This window comes from Nyctereutes procyonoides, unplaced genomic scaffold (genome assembly GCF_905146905.1).
Source record: "Nyctereutes procyonoides isolate TBG_1078 unplaced genomic scaffold, NYPRO_anot_genome, whole genome shotgun sequence".
Taxonomy (NCBI): domain Eukaryota; kingdom Metazoa; phylum Chordata; class Mammalia; order Carnivora; family Canidae; genus Nyctereutes; species Nyctereutes procyonoides.
Window position 1 is genome coordinate 16,591,794 of NW_026575046.1, and position 14,875 is coordinate 16,606,668.

Consider the following 14,875-nt stretch of genomic DNA (forward strand, 5'->3'; position numbering starts at 1 on the left):
ACATCTTTCCATAGTTCTCTTTGAGACCGAGCTAGATCATTGCTTCTCACAGAGAATATGGCCCAGATTGTACTTGAGGTGATCGATTAGCACATGAAAAGAAGGTATTAGAATTCCATGTATATATTTATTTTTAAATATAAACCTTAATTATATTTTTATATATTATATATTCAAATTATTGGTATAATAGATTTATATGTAAAATTTATAAACTGTATTACGAAGCAATGTGCATATATTAGGGTACTTTTTAATTTTTTTTACTAATGGGATATGCAATCTAAAGAGGTTGGAGATAACTGTTCAGCCAACTGCTGCTGGCTTTCTATCTGCATTGAAAGAAACAGATTATAGGTATGCCTCAGCGTTAAAATATTTCAATAATAATTGGTTGTGTATTTCTTGAAGAAGCAAGGTAATATTTTGAAAATAACTAGAGTCGGGATCCCTGGGTGGCGCAGCGGTTTGGCGCCTGCCTTTGGCCCGGGGCGCGATCCTGGAGACCCGGGATCGAATCCCACGTCGGGCTCCCGGTGCATGGAGCCTGCTTCTCCCTCTGCCTGTGCCTCTGCCTCTCTCTCTCTGTGACTATCATAAATTAATAAAAAATAAAAAAATTAAAAAATAAAAACAAATCCTAGAAACATCTTTAAAAAAAAAAAAAAAAAAAAAAAGAAAATAACTAGAGTCCTCTACCTTTAGCATTTTATCCTATTGTTCTAAACTTTCCCAGTTGACCTATCGTTTATCTAATTTTAGTGACCTACATGATACTATCCTTTGTTAAGTAATTGATAGTATTCTAGATTTAATACAACCGTGTTTATCAAATTATCTTTTGACATCATTAATACAAGTGTTAGAACAAAGTAAAATATGAATTTTCTGAGAGTCAAACCTTCCAGCTTTATTAAAATTTATCTGCTAGAAGTTGCTTTAAAGTATACCTTAGTATTTATTCCTGATAGTGAGCACTTTATCAGTGGATTGGAAATTTCATTACTAATTTCATTTTGAAATTTTGTTAATTTAGTCACACTCAGGTCTTAATCTATTTTCTTTTCAGTTTTCTCGTAAATTCTATATAGCCCAATGGTTCCGTGACACAACTCTGGAAACAGAAAAAGCAATGAAATCACAAAAAGATGAAGAATCATCTGAAGGAACACATCATGCGAAGGAAGTTGAGACAACTGGTCAAATCATGCATCGAGCTGAAAACCGGAAAAAGTTTCTTAGAAGCATTATCAAAACCACACCTTCTCAGTTCAGCACATTAAAGTAAGATCTGGAGAGAAAGCATCTTTACACTTTCAGTTATGTCTTTGATATGTTTATCTACTTTGCAAAAAAATTTAATGTTTTTTTTGTTGTAGGATGAACTCTGATACTGTGGACTATGACGATGCTTGTTTGATTGTTCGATACTTGGCCTCTATGAGGCCGTTTGCCCAGAGCTTTGATATTTATTTGACACAGGTAAACTGGACCAAAATTATGTATGCAATGATATTGATTTTTCTGGTTATGGACATTTGTGGGATAGTTTCTATCTATTCCTGTTGAGAACAGATATTTTAAAAGATTATGAAAGTAGCAATTGTTTCTGTGTTCCATATTTGTTAAAGGGCTGTATTTTTTGGCATGTTTTTACGTATTGGTTCTTGTTTTACAGATAAATAAGTATATATCTGTATGAATATACATACATGATATGGATAGAATGTTATAAAAATATTCATTACCAAATTATTACTTAAATGATACTAAATATCCTAAAATATATATATATATCCTGAATTAGTTACTCATAGCAAGGTTTTAAGGGTTACACATCCTTGCAAATGAAAGATAGCAATAAAAAACCGGTTTAATTGAGAATGCCAGAATAAAGGAAAGGCTCTAAAATATAGAATGCCTCAGTTACTGTACTAACCTTCAAGTTAAAACTTTGAATCAGTAAGATAACATCTTTTACTCCTACAAAACTTAAAGGGATGTAGATACAATATTTATTGTCATTTCTTTCACCTTTTTTTCATGCTATTTTTTTGTTAAACACTACATGTTCTAAAATTCTGAAAATATCGATGTTTGCTTGGCAGATCCTTCGAGTTCTTGGTGAAAATGCAATTGCCGTTCGAACAAAAGCAATGAAGTGTTTATCTGAAGTTGTTGCTGTAGACCCCAGTATTCTAGCAAGGGTAAAGAAGAACACAAATTATTCTTATTTGAGTACTGCATTCCAGTTAAAATATTAGCTCTACTTAGTATATTTTATTTTCCTTTAGCTTGACATGCAAAGAGGAGTTCATGGACGATTAATGGATAACTCCACTAGTGTTCGAGAAGCAGCAGTAGAATTATTAGGTCGATTTGTTCTTTGTCGACCCCAGCTTGCTGAGCAGTATTATGATATGCTGATTGAAAGAATATTGGTATGTTTGTCATTTTTATTATAACTCAAATATAATTTTGCCTTTTTAATATCACATTTTTTTAGTTGTTAAACTAGAAAAGTAAATATCAGTTATTTATTTATAATGCCTAATATCTATACTATAGCAACTTCCTAAAGGATGACATGTTTCTTTTTTTCTCCCCCCTAGAAAGCCTGTCAATGTTAATTTTATATACATACCCTAAAGACATCTTAAACTAGATTGAAAATTAAAAGCTAAGGCTGTGACCCTAGTGCTGATGAGTCAGTGGGTTGGAAAGCAAGGGAAGCTACTAGGTATTCCTGGTGCCAAGAATTAGATCCAGAAAGTGGTGACTAGGGATCCCTGGGTGGCGCAGTGGTTTGGCGCCTGCCTTTGGCCCAGGGCGCCATCCTGGAGACCCGGGATCGAATCCCACATCGGGCTCCCGGTACATGGAGCCTGCTTCTCCCTCTGCCTGTGTCTCTGCCTCTCTCTCTCTCTCTGTGACTATCATGGATGGATGGATGGATGGATGGATGAATGGATGAATGGATAAATAAATAAATAAATAAATAAATAAATAAATAAATAAGTGGTGACTAGACCAGAGCATTGGGCAAATTCTAATCTCCAGTCTCCCAGATTTAGAAAGTAGACAAAAGATCCTCCATTCCTGCCCTACTTTGAGCTGAGAGCTAAGAGTCCTAATGATTGAACAGAGAGCCAGCAGGGGCAGGGGATACAGATTTCAGGCCCCCTCAGCCCCACCCAGGCCCAAACAAAGAACTGAAGAACGTGTTTCAAGAGGATTGCTCAATATTGTAAAACAAATCATTGTTGAAAATTTGATTCCTTTTTTTCATTAGTACTGCCTTTCAATGATGCAAGTTTGCATTGAGTAAATGATAGGAACTACAATGACATAAATATTTTGGACAGGAATCTAGGATAAATTTGTATGTATATAAACAGAATTATTTCATTGAAACCAAAGTACAGAATTTTGGTATCTGACAATATTTTTGGATCCTTTGTGTATATTTGCATGTTCCTTAAAGCTGAATTTTAACAAGCTTTAGATACCTGCAAATGAAATGAGAAAACCATTTGAGTCTTAAGATCAAACTTAAGAAATACTATTGTAAAATATTTTTTCTTTGTATGTTATGGAATTCTCTCGTCCTGAAGCCTTTTCCTAGAAAATAAAAGGAAATAGGAAGCATTGGCATTACAGAATATCTATGCTTCACATCACCCATTGTACCTCAAATGAAGTGCATCAAGCACAAGATTGGGTATTTCCACAGTGACAAGAGTTTGTCACCTTTAGTCTGCTATAAGAATATTATGTGACTGAGAGTTCAAGATAATTTCAGCTTCAACTGGCATAAAATATTGATTGAAACAAAGAACTTCAGGAAAGAGTAGAGGAAATTTTTTCCTTTTAGTTCCTTAGCCTTTTCAAAAATGAAAGGCAAAATCAGTAGGATTCTCAGAGCTAATGAACTCTTGACAGCACCTACCCAAGTAATATATCTTAAAATATTTTCATGATTATCAGACTGCATAATAGAAATAATTTTATACATTAAGTGTCCAGTGCTTTTTATTTATTTTTAAAACTCTTTAATTATTGGGTCACCTGAGTGGCTCGGTTAAGTGTCTGCCTTTGGCTCAGGTCATGATCTCAGGACCCTGAGTGCTTTCTCTTTTTCTGTCAAAAAATATAAAAATAAACTCCTTAATTACAAAAATTTGTTAAGAATAAGTACAGTGAACCATCATGTATCTACCACCATATTTCATCTATATTTTCTGCTAAATTAGTTTAAATTAAATCAAACATTTTGCAGTTTTTTCTGTGGATACTTCAGCCTACTGAATGTGGATAATGTGGGTGCTGCCATTATAAACAAAACTATTATCCCACCCAACCAAATTAACACTCTGTAAATATCATCGAATAACCAGTTTATGTTCATATTCTCCAACTGTCCCAAAAACTGGGGGAGAAAATTTTTCTAGTTTTTTTTTTTTTTTTTTTTTTTTTTAACAGAATCCAGTCAAAGATCATACTTTGCATTTGGTGATCATGTTTTAACATTTAGAGTATTCTCAGAACGCCTGGGTGGCTTCTGCCTTCAGCTCAGGGTGTGATCCCAGGATTCCCGGATCTAGTCCCACATCAGGCTCCCTATAGGGAGCCCCCTTCTCCCTCTGCATATATCTCTACCTCTCTCTCTGTCTCTCATGAATAATTTTTTTTTAATTTAGAATATTCTCTTTCTATACACTTACCCCATAGCATTGTCTCATTTAAAAAGACCAGTCAGTCTTGTTATTTCCTCATGACTTTAATTTGTTTTTTTGTTTCTTGTATTTCTTATTAACTATAAGATGGTAGGGACAATGGTTTGATTAGATATTTGTTAAAAATACTTCATATGCTATTTAAGTGCCACTATTCTAAAGGCTTCATATTTGTTATCCCATATAATTTTGGCAAACTTAGGTTCTAATCTTGTTTTTGGTGCTATTTAATAATTTTGCATGTATTGGATATCATATTTTGAAAGTAAAACAATATGACTCATATTTTTAGTAATAATAAGAAAACATAGAGGAAATATATAGACCATCTTTATCATGTTAATAGACTGCTTAATGGTATTTTTTTTCTAATTTATCACATAAATACACCTGAACATCTTGATTTTTCCGATACTTAAAAATAATTTTCTTTTCTTAGGATACTGGTATCAGTGTCAGGAAAAGGGTAATAAAGATTCTAAGAGATATCTGTATTGAACAACCAACATTTCCGAAAATTACAGAAATGTGTGTAAAAATGATTCGCAGAGTCAATGATGAAGAGGGCATTAAGGTAAGATCAAATGGTGACTACTTTAAAATTCACTTTTCATTAGTGTTTTATATAATTTAAGTATTTATTGTATCTAAATTTTGTTGATATATATGTAAAATAAGACTAAAACCTTTATAAGTGAATAAACATTTTTAGATTATAAAATTCAAAAAAGACATACTTTCATACATTTATATTTCTAGATCTTACATTAATAAAATCTGGTATTTCTCAACCAATTCAGTTATAACATTTAATGTCAATGTAGTGATTACATGCAGGAAGTTTATTATCAAATTAAAGTTATTTTAATTTTTAAATGGTTTGTTCTTGGTTTTCTAAGTTAATAAATACTTCTTTAAAAGTTTAATCTTGAGTTCATTAATGAATGTATGTGTATATGATTGTCCCTATATTTGTTTTTTTGTGTTTGTTTTTAAGAACCTCTCCCCCAAAAGTAATAAAAATATTTTTTAGTTTGATCAAAAACATTTGAATGTGTACTATGCAGATTTTCTAGGCTAGGCATAGTATCACCTATTTAAAATTTGTATCAATTTTAAAAGATTATAATTTTAAGAAATTGATTGTTTTTAAAAACTGAGAAATTCATTCCAAAAATTCCTGGTAGTTTGTGTTTTGATTAGTTATTTATAGCTTTGTTTTGAACCTTTTTTTTTTTTTTTTAAGTAAATTCTTTGCCCTCCATGGGGCTCAAACTCATGACCCAGAGATCAAGAGTTGCATGCTATACTGACTGAGCCAGCCAGGTGCCCCAACTTTGTTTTGGGCTTTCATGAGATTTGGGATTGAGAATTTTGCCATGTTTGTTGTAGTTGTGTAGTTTGAAATTTTCTTTCTTCTAGAAATTAGTAAATGAAACATTCCAAAAACTCTGGTTTACTCCAACTCCACACAATGACAAAGAAGCAATGACGAGGAAAATCTTAAACATCACTGATGTGGTAAGGACTCAAAGATGTGGTCCCTGTGGATGCAGACCTAGTTTATTAGGCCTATCCCCTCTTACAAAGAGAGAGACGATGATGAGCTAGTTGGTTAATGTTGACACTTAATACTATAGTTGGCCCTTCAGTTGCACAGGTCCACTTATACACGGATTTATTTCAGTAAATGCAGTACAGTAGTAAAAGTTTCTCTTATGATTTTCTCTATTTCTCTTATGATTTTTTTACTATTTTCTTTATCTTCATTACTGTAAGAATATAGTATATAACATACAACATACATGTTAATCAGCTGTTTATGTTATAGGTAAGGCTTCTGGTCAGCAGTAGGCTATTAAAAGTTAAGTTTTGGGGGAATCAAAGATATACACAGATTTTCAACTGTGCGTGGGGGTCAGCATCCCTAAACCCTGCATTGTTCAGGATAAACTGTACTTCCCATACTTTACTTTTCCGGAGATACACAAGGGATGCAAGGAAGATGAGGTTGGTGTTTCTACATAGCCATTTCTTGGTATTTGTTCACTTAAGCACGGATACTGAAATTCTCCATATTCCTCCAGTGATTGAAAACTGAGAGGGAAAGAAGTAGAGGATGAATGGTAACAGTCGCCCAGGGATAACAACCTAAAATGAGAGTACTTTTTTCAGAAAACATGAGTTAAAATTAATTTTTTATGTTTAATTATACACATCAGCTATAAACTTTTTTGACCCATAATGTTTTTATGTTTTGAACATAAATTTTGTATTATCAGTTACAAGTTCATCTCTGTTTTACTTACATCTTTAATCTGCTATCTAGAAGAAAAATAATAAGCAAACATTTCTATTTGTGTTGTTTAAACCTTACATATTTTTCTGACTAATTGAAGTTATTCAAAATGTAATGCCATATTTTTTTATTTAAATTCCAGTTAACATTCAGTGTAATATGAGCATCGGGTGTATAATATAGTGATTCAGCACTCCCATACAACACCCAGTGTTCATCACAACAAATTAACTTCTTAATCCCCATCACCTATTTCACCCATCCTCCCATCCACCTCCCCTGTAATACCTTATTTAATTTCAGTACATTAAACTAATTTCTTGAATATCGTATTTAATTTCAGTACATTAAACTAATTTCTTGAATATCTTCTAAGGTATTTTTAGAATTGTTTAGCCTTGGTAAATTTTGGCTTACTAAAAGAATAGTTTACTTTAAAAATAATTTTTTTAAGTGAGAACACTGAGACATTCATAAACTTCAGGCTAAAACACAGCAAAGGTTTTACTTCCTGTTTTTCAGATTTTTAAGTAAATTTCTAATCTTGATAGTTTCACCGTATTTTCCCACTTAGGTTGCAGCATGCAGAGATACTGGATATGACTGGTTTGAGCAACTCCTTCAAAATGTGAGTGTTATTTTGACTCCTGATAACAACATGAAATTAGTTCTTTGAGGATCAGTTCTTTGTAGGCTTTTTGATTTAAAAGAAACTTTTCAGTTATTTTTTAAGTATTTACCTTTTGGTAGGGAACATTTATTTCAGTATATTAAGCTGAATGTTTTGGTTAATATCCCTGTTTAATTTCTTAGTCAATTGCCTGTTTTAAGTAAGTTTTCTAAATCAGTAATTGAAATTCTGTCTTTCCTGCCTTCCAGATAATTTTTTCTTATCCCTTTAATCTATATGTTAGACATGAAATCTACAGACTTACAGATTGCATTAAATGTATATTTACATTACTTGACATGTTATGAAATGTGTAGAATTTCCTATGATAGTACAGAATTAAACCACAATTCGTGTTCTTTAAAAATTTCATAAATGGAAATGTTCATCTCCCTAGGAACTTTTTTATTTCAGAAATTTTTAAATAGATAGAAGTACCCATCACCCAGCTTCAAAAATTATCAGCATTTTCCCAATCTTATTTTATCTCTAATCCCTCCCCTATATTTTTTTAAATTATTTTTTCTTGGCTGTAATACTTTTAAAGCAACTCCTATACTTTATATCATTTCACCATACACACCTTAGTGTCTATCTTTAACAGAATTACTTTTTTAAAATAACCAGGATATCATTATCATCTGTATCAAAATAAATATTAAGTCATTCCCTAATATTCTATGTTCATATTTCCCTGATTGTCTCAAAAACGTATTTGTATAGTTGGTTTGCAGTTGCTTTGGTCGATACGGCTCTTAAATCTCTTCTCTTAATCTATGATTAGACCCTTCACTTCTCTTTTTTTTCATGCCACTTATATGTTTTCCTGTAGAATGTCCCACATTCTAGATTTCATAGATCTTTTCCTTCTGGTGTCATTTAAGTTGTTCCTCTATTCACCTTTTTTTTTTTTTTCTGTAAACTCTTAGTTATATCTAGAGCCTTAATAATATTGAAGTTCAATTTTGGGAATAGAGGGCAAAAATACTTCATAGGTGATGCCGAATATCACTGCATCACATCAGGAGGCACATAATGTTTGCTTATCCCACATTCAGTGGTCTTTTAGTTTAGGTGTTGTCAGCCTGGTGCACCTATTATAAAGATTCTGTTCATTTTTTTACATCTTCATGAATGAATAGATTTGTATGATTTTATATTTTATTTAATTTTTTTAGAGGGGTGAGGGGCAGAAGGAGGGGGAGAAAGAGTCTTTACCAGGCTCGATGCCCAGTGCCAGCCCATCGCAGGGGTCAATCTCATGACTCTGAGACCATGACCTGAGCCAAAATCAAGTCAAACACTTAACTGACTGAGTCACCCAGCCACCTCTGTCTTTGTTTTTAAAATACTGTAATCGTAGTTCTTTTGGGAGTTCAGATTGTCCTGTCTTTGCCCAGTGGTAGTCTCTTCATGTTGGTCTTGTATCTTTTGATATAAACTTAATACTTTTTTGTAGCCTGATTACTTTTTGCCTCTACAAGATGCCCTCAACTCAACTTGTACATTTTCTGCCCCAAACCTGAAATCAGCCATTTTTCCAAAGAGCCTTAATTTCCTTTGGGGAGAAGAATTTGGATGCTGCAGATGTTCTTCACTAATGGGTTATCATAGCTTCAGACCTTTTCCAGAGGATAGAGCTAGGAAATAGGTATTTCTTAGAAAGGCAAAAATAAATCAAGAATTTATATTGATTTTTTTAATTTAAATTTTTGATTATGAAAGTCTGTTTCCTTGGTTTTATTCTTTCCTTTAGGCTAAATATTTTGGTTCCCAGGGAAAGGAATATAATTTCTTACTTGTTTTCCCTACTGTATTAACAGTAACATTATTCGCTACAGTTTTTAAGATTGCTTTGCATTTCTTTTTATCTATTACTCACTAAATATATATTATTAAAAGTTATCTTTTCTTTATCTTGAGGGGTGGTGGAGGGGCAGAGGGAGAAGGAGAGAGAGAATCTTAAGCAGGTTCCATGCTCAACATGGAGCCTAATGAGGGCTTGATTTCACAACCCTGAGATCATTACCTGCATCAAAATCAAGTTGGCTTGATTGGTGGCTCAACTCACTGAGCTACCCAGGTGCCCCATTAAAAGTCTATCTTAAAATATATTTTTGTTTGATTATATCAACAATCTAGTGTCTAGTTAAGTCCATTTGTTTCTGTTTACTTCTGTATGTTTCACAATATTTTTAAGTCAACCAAAATAGTTTTATTGAGGCACAATCAAGATGCAGAATATCACTCTTAAAAGGTTTTCTATGCCTCTTTATAGTTGGTCCTCTTCCATTAGCCCTAGGAAACCACCAGTCTGCTTTTCATCACCAGAGTTATGCCTTTTGTAGAATTTCATATCAGTGGAATCATATAGCATGTAGTTCTTTGTGTTAAACTTTTATTTAGCAGAATGTTGCTGGCATATAAATATTTTATTCATTTTTATTGATGACTAGTATCAGTACAGATGTATGGTAATTTCTTTATGAATTCACAAATGTATAAATTTGTGTTTCCAGTTTAGACTATTCTGAATAAGCACTATGAATATTTGTATACAGGTTTCTGTGTAGGTGGGTGTTTTCATTTTTCTTGGGTAAATTCCTATGAGTGTGATTGGTGGGTCATGTGGTAAGTGAGAAACTGACAGACTCTTTCCAAAATGGCTGAGCCATTTTGGAGCAATGCTCCAGTTGCTGTACATTCTCACCAATACTTGGTTTTCTCAGTCTTTTTAACTTTAGCCATCTGACTTGTGTCAACGTGGAGGGACCTGGAGGGTATTATGCTGAGTGAAATAAGTCAATCGGAAAAGGACAAACATATGGTCTCATTCATTTGGGGAATATAAAAATTAGTGAAAAGGAATAAAGGGAAAGGAGTGAAAATGTCAGTGAGGGTGAAAAAACATGAGAGACACCTAACTCTGGGAAATGAACAAGGGGTGGTGGAAGGGGAGGTGGGCGGGGGATTGAGGTGACTGGGTGATGGGCACTGAGGGGAGCACTTGGCGGGATGAGCACTGGTTGTTATGCTGTATGTTGGCAAATTGAACTCCAATAAAAAAAATTTTTTTTAAACTTTAGCCATCTGACGGTGTGCAGTAATATGTTGCTTTAAAAAAATTTTTTAAGTGCCCTTTCTAAACATCTTTGTGGTATTTGCTTATGTTCTCAGTCTATAATATCTTAGGTTCTCCTCCTAAATCATCTTCCATAAATCATCGTCTGTTTCATAATTTTATATAATATATTTGGTGTCATTTCCCTATCAAGTCAAAAAATTAGCTCTATGTTTCAGAGTCTTGTGACCATTTAGTTATATTTATGTTAGCCATTCCAGACTGGACATCATAATTATATGTATTACTGGCAAGTTAGAAGCAGAAAGGAAATGACTAGATTTATAATCTCTTACCTGTTACATTTTCTATTCTTTATATCTTTACTTTCTAGTCCTCTTTAGCTAGTTGTTCTTTCAGTCTTTTCTCCCTATTGTTAATTTCTTACTTTAGTTTCTGACAATTTAGTTTACCAATGACACTATGACCTTATGATAGTCATTAGACAAGCAGAATTTAGTTTAATGAAAGAAAGCTTAAAATATTATATATGTAACAGACATAACCACTCTTAGAAGTTTTAACAATATATATATGCATAAATTTTAAGAGACGCTAGGAAGAATATAGAGAATGGACCACTAGAATCATTGGAAATTCTTGAGACAAGAACAGTTAGTACACATGGGGGCACCTGGCTGGCTCAGTTGATAGAGCATACAACTCTTGATCTCGGGGTTGTGCATTTGAGCCTCACATTAGGGATTGAGTTGTTTTTTTTTAAAGAATAATTAGCACACTTTATTTCCACATGAGCCTTATATACACATTCCATTCCTTCCAGTTTCCACTATTTCTCATTTTTTATTATTTTTGTGTGAGTTTCTTATATATCAATGATTCCCAATTCATGGATATGGTTTTTGGGTTTTTTTGGTTTTTTAGGGAAAGTTGTAGTACTATGAAGTAGGTTCAAATTCAGACATGCACCAAACTCTGTCCACCAACTAAATAGTTTTGTTGATATGTTAAATACACACACACACACACACACACACACACTTTAAATATATGTGGATTCATTTCCTTCATAACCTTTGATGAATTCATAGTTTTATAACTTTTATAACAAATTCATAGTATTTTTTTACCATTTTTCAGTAACATGTGAAAGAAAAATTTCTATTATAAAAGTTCTTATATTTTTTATTTCTATAAAGTTGTCTAATTTAAATCAATATCATATCCCTTTGACAGGTACACATAAATTGAATTGATTTTTTAGTGACACTCATTTTCATTGCTTATGATCCAAGACTGTGGTCCTTTTTTAGTTTATAAGAAAATACAGATGGGGCACATGGGTGGCTCCATGAGGTTAAGCATCTGTCAGGCTCCCTGCTCCAGTAGATGGCAATCTGCTGCTCTCTCTCCCTTTTCCCCTCCCCCAACTGTGTGCACTCGTGCCCGTTCTCTGTCTCTCTGTTTCTCTCTCAAATGAATGAATAAAATCTTTTTAAAAAAGAAAATACAGGCAGTGAAAAAAAATTGAATAACCTGTATTTCATATGTTCCTGGCCTTTGTAATCTAAAACAAGGTCTCCTTAAAGTTTATAGTCAAATACTTATAACCAATGAATGAATGGGAAAATTAATATATTTACAAAATTGAACAGTACTCCACATCATAAGGAAGAGACTACTGAAACAGCAACTTGGATAATTAAAAACATTGCACAGAGTGAAGAAGACTTACACAGAAGAGTGCATATTCTGATTCCATTTATATAAGTTTCTAGGAGAGGCAAAAACTAATCTGTATTGGAAAAATTCAGAAGAGTGGTTACAAGGGAGCCAGGGATTGACATGGAAGGAACATGTACTAAGGTTCTCCAGAGAAGGAGAACCAACAGTATCCTGAAAGGAAAGATAAAAGGATTTATTATAAGGAATTGGTTCATGCAATTGTGGAGACTCTAAAATCCCAAAACCTACTGTATGCAAGCTAGAAGTCCAGAAAAGTCACTGGTATAGTTCAGTCTGTATCTGAAGGCCTGAACCTGGGTAGCCAATGGTATAAATCCTAATCGGAGTGCAAGAAGAAACTGATGTCCCAACTCAGAGAAGAGTTGATTTCTTCCTTCTTCCATCTTTTATTCTATTCAGGCCCTCAGTGGATTGTGTGATACCCATTCAGATTGGGGAGGTTGATCTGCTTTACTGAGTCCACCAATTCAAATGTGAATCTCATCTAGAAACAGCCTCACCGGGCAGCCCGGGTGGCTCAGTGGTTTAGTGCCGCCTTCAGCCCAGGGCCTGATCCTGGAGACCTGGGATTGAGTCCCATGTCAGGCTTCCTGCATGGAGCCTGCTTCTCCCTCTGCTTGTGTCTCTGCCTCTCTCTCACTCTTTCTGTGTCTCTCATGAATAAATAAGTAAATCTAAAAACAAAACAAAACAAAAAACAGCATAGCTGAACTGATTTAAAAAAAAAAAATAGAAACAGCCTCACCATACCCAGAAGTAATATTTAGTCAAATAACTGGTCATCCTTTGGTCCAGTCAAGCTGACACATAAGATTAACCATCACAAATCCACTTTGTCAACTTGGCACCCATATATATCTCTTTAAACCATACTTCATTTCCAAAAAACAATGTATTCATAACAAAATAAGTAGGAAATACTCATCTCATGACAGTTAAGGTTTTTGTTTCTATACCTTGTAATGTGGTCATGGCTGCTTTCTGCTGCCCACTGTCTATTCCCTTTGCTTTCAACAAACACCTCACCTGGTCTTGGTTCATGGTGGGCTGACTCATAACTTCATTCATGAAGGGTCTATGCCAACAGTAGTCCTGGCTGGGTTGGGTTGGTATAGGTTTCCATCGACCTTAATCACAGGAGATAGTAACACTGAGTTGCCCTAAGGAGTCCCCTATATTCCAGACATACTCTTCCTTACCTCCATTGTAGAGTAGTAGTCCAGTCACTCTTTGGTAGTCAAGATCAATCACTCCAGCCAGTATCCTAATTCCCTTCTTTGCTTGTTGATTCAGAGGCATGAGGAACCCAAAGTAGTGGGTGGTAATCTTGACTTTCAGTTGAATGGGAACAGTTTTGTGTCTCCTACTGGAAGCTCTTTCTGGAGCTAAGACCCCTAGGTCAGCAAAGCATAAAGTTGCCAGAAGCAAAATTTTACTAGTGGGTCACTAGAGGTAATAGTGAGTGATACCACTCCCATTTCCACCCCTTGCAGATTCCTGGACTGTGAATCCTGGTTGTGGGCTAAACAGCACCAAATACTGGATGCTGATTCAAAGCATACAGAGCCTTCTGGAAAATCTTGCCCTACCTGTATAAGATATTGCCACCTATCTGGTGCTATATCTAACTCTTCAAAAGGCCATTTCATATTCTTTCCACCTGCTTCACTGATCAAAAGTAATGCTGTGTAGAATACCATGATAGTGGATGAGGCATTCTATAAATCTACAACTGGTAGTTTTGGTAGAAGCACTGCATGCAGGGAAGGCAAATCTGTATCCAGAGTAACCTCCATCCCTGCCACCATGGACAGTTCATTCATGACCCCATTGAGCAATAACGAGTAGTTGGGGAAAGAGCCTGGTATCCTCAGAGAAGGTACCTATAGAATGAGTCGTCCTATCCACTTGATTTGATTATTTAAATCTTCCTCTGCTGTGGTCATCCTTTGGTGAATATTTATGTGGGATATAAATATCCTCATATTTTTTGCCCATTCAGAGATGTCTGTCTACATGCCTCTTCGCTAAATTTCCTTGTCAACAGCTTTCTAATCTTCTTCCTTCCAAGTCCCTAACCATCCAGCCAAACCATTGGCCACACACCATGAATCTATATATAGTCACAAATTTGGTCATTCCTTTTTCCAAGCAAAGTGAACAGATGCACTGCTCAAAAGTTCTGCATAGTAGAGGAATTTCCCTTTAGCCCCGTCCTTCAGGGATGTTCCAGACATTACTGTGGCAAATATCCACTGTGGAATGGTCCCATTTGTAAACTACACCTCAGTCTTTTCCCCCTCTGTCAGTTGATCATAGGAATGATCATAGGGAACTCCCTA

The 14,875-nt window shown here is 34.4% G+C and overlaps 1 protein-coding gene across 3 annotated transcripts in view; it reads left to right on the top strand.

Moving 5' to 3' along the window:
* NIPBL (NIPBL cohesin loading factor) overlaps positions 1-14,875 on the top strand; it is a 200,886-nt gene that overhangs the window by 156,123 nt on the left and 29,888 nt on the right. For all 3 annotated transcript variants that reach the window (XM_055325202.1, XM_055325203.1, XM_055325204.1), the window contains 7 exons: positions 1,070-1,284; positions 1,380-1,482; positions 2,109-2,207; positions 2,295-2,441; positions 5,176-5,310; positions 6,159-6,257; positions 7,610-7,663. In XM_055325202.1, the coding sequence (XP_055181177.1) occupies positions 1,070-1,284; positions 1,380-1,482; positions 2,109-2,207; positions 2,295-2,441; positions 5,176-5,310; positions 6,159-6,257; positions 7,610-7,663 (852 nt within the window). The remainder of the gene's footprint in view (positions 1-1,069; positions 1,285-1,379; positions 1,483-2,108; positions 2,208-2,294; positions 2,442-5,175; positions 5,311-6,158; positions 6,258-7,609; positions 7,664-14,875) is intronic.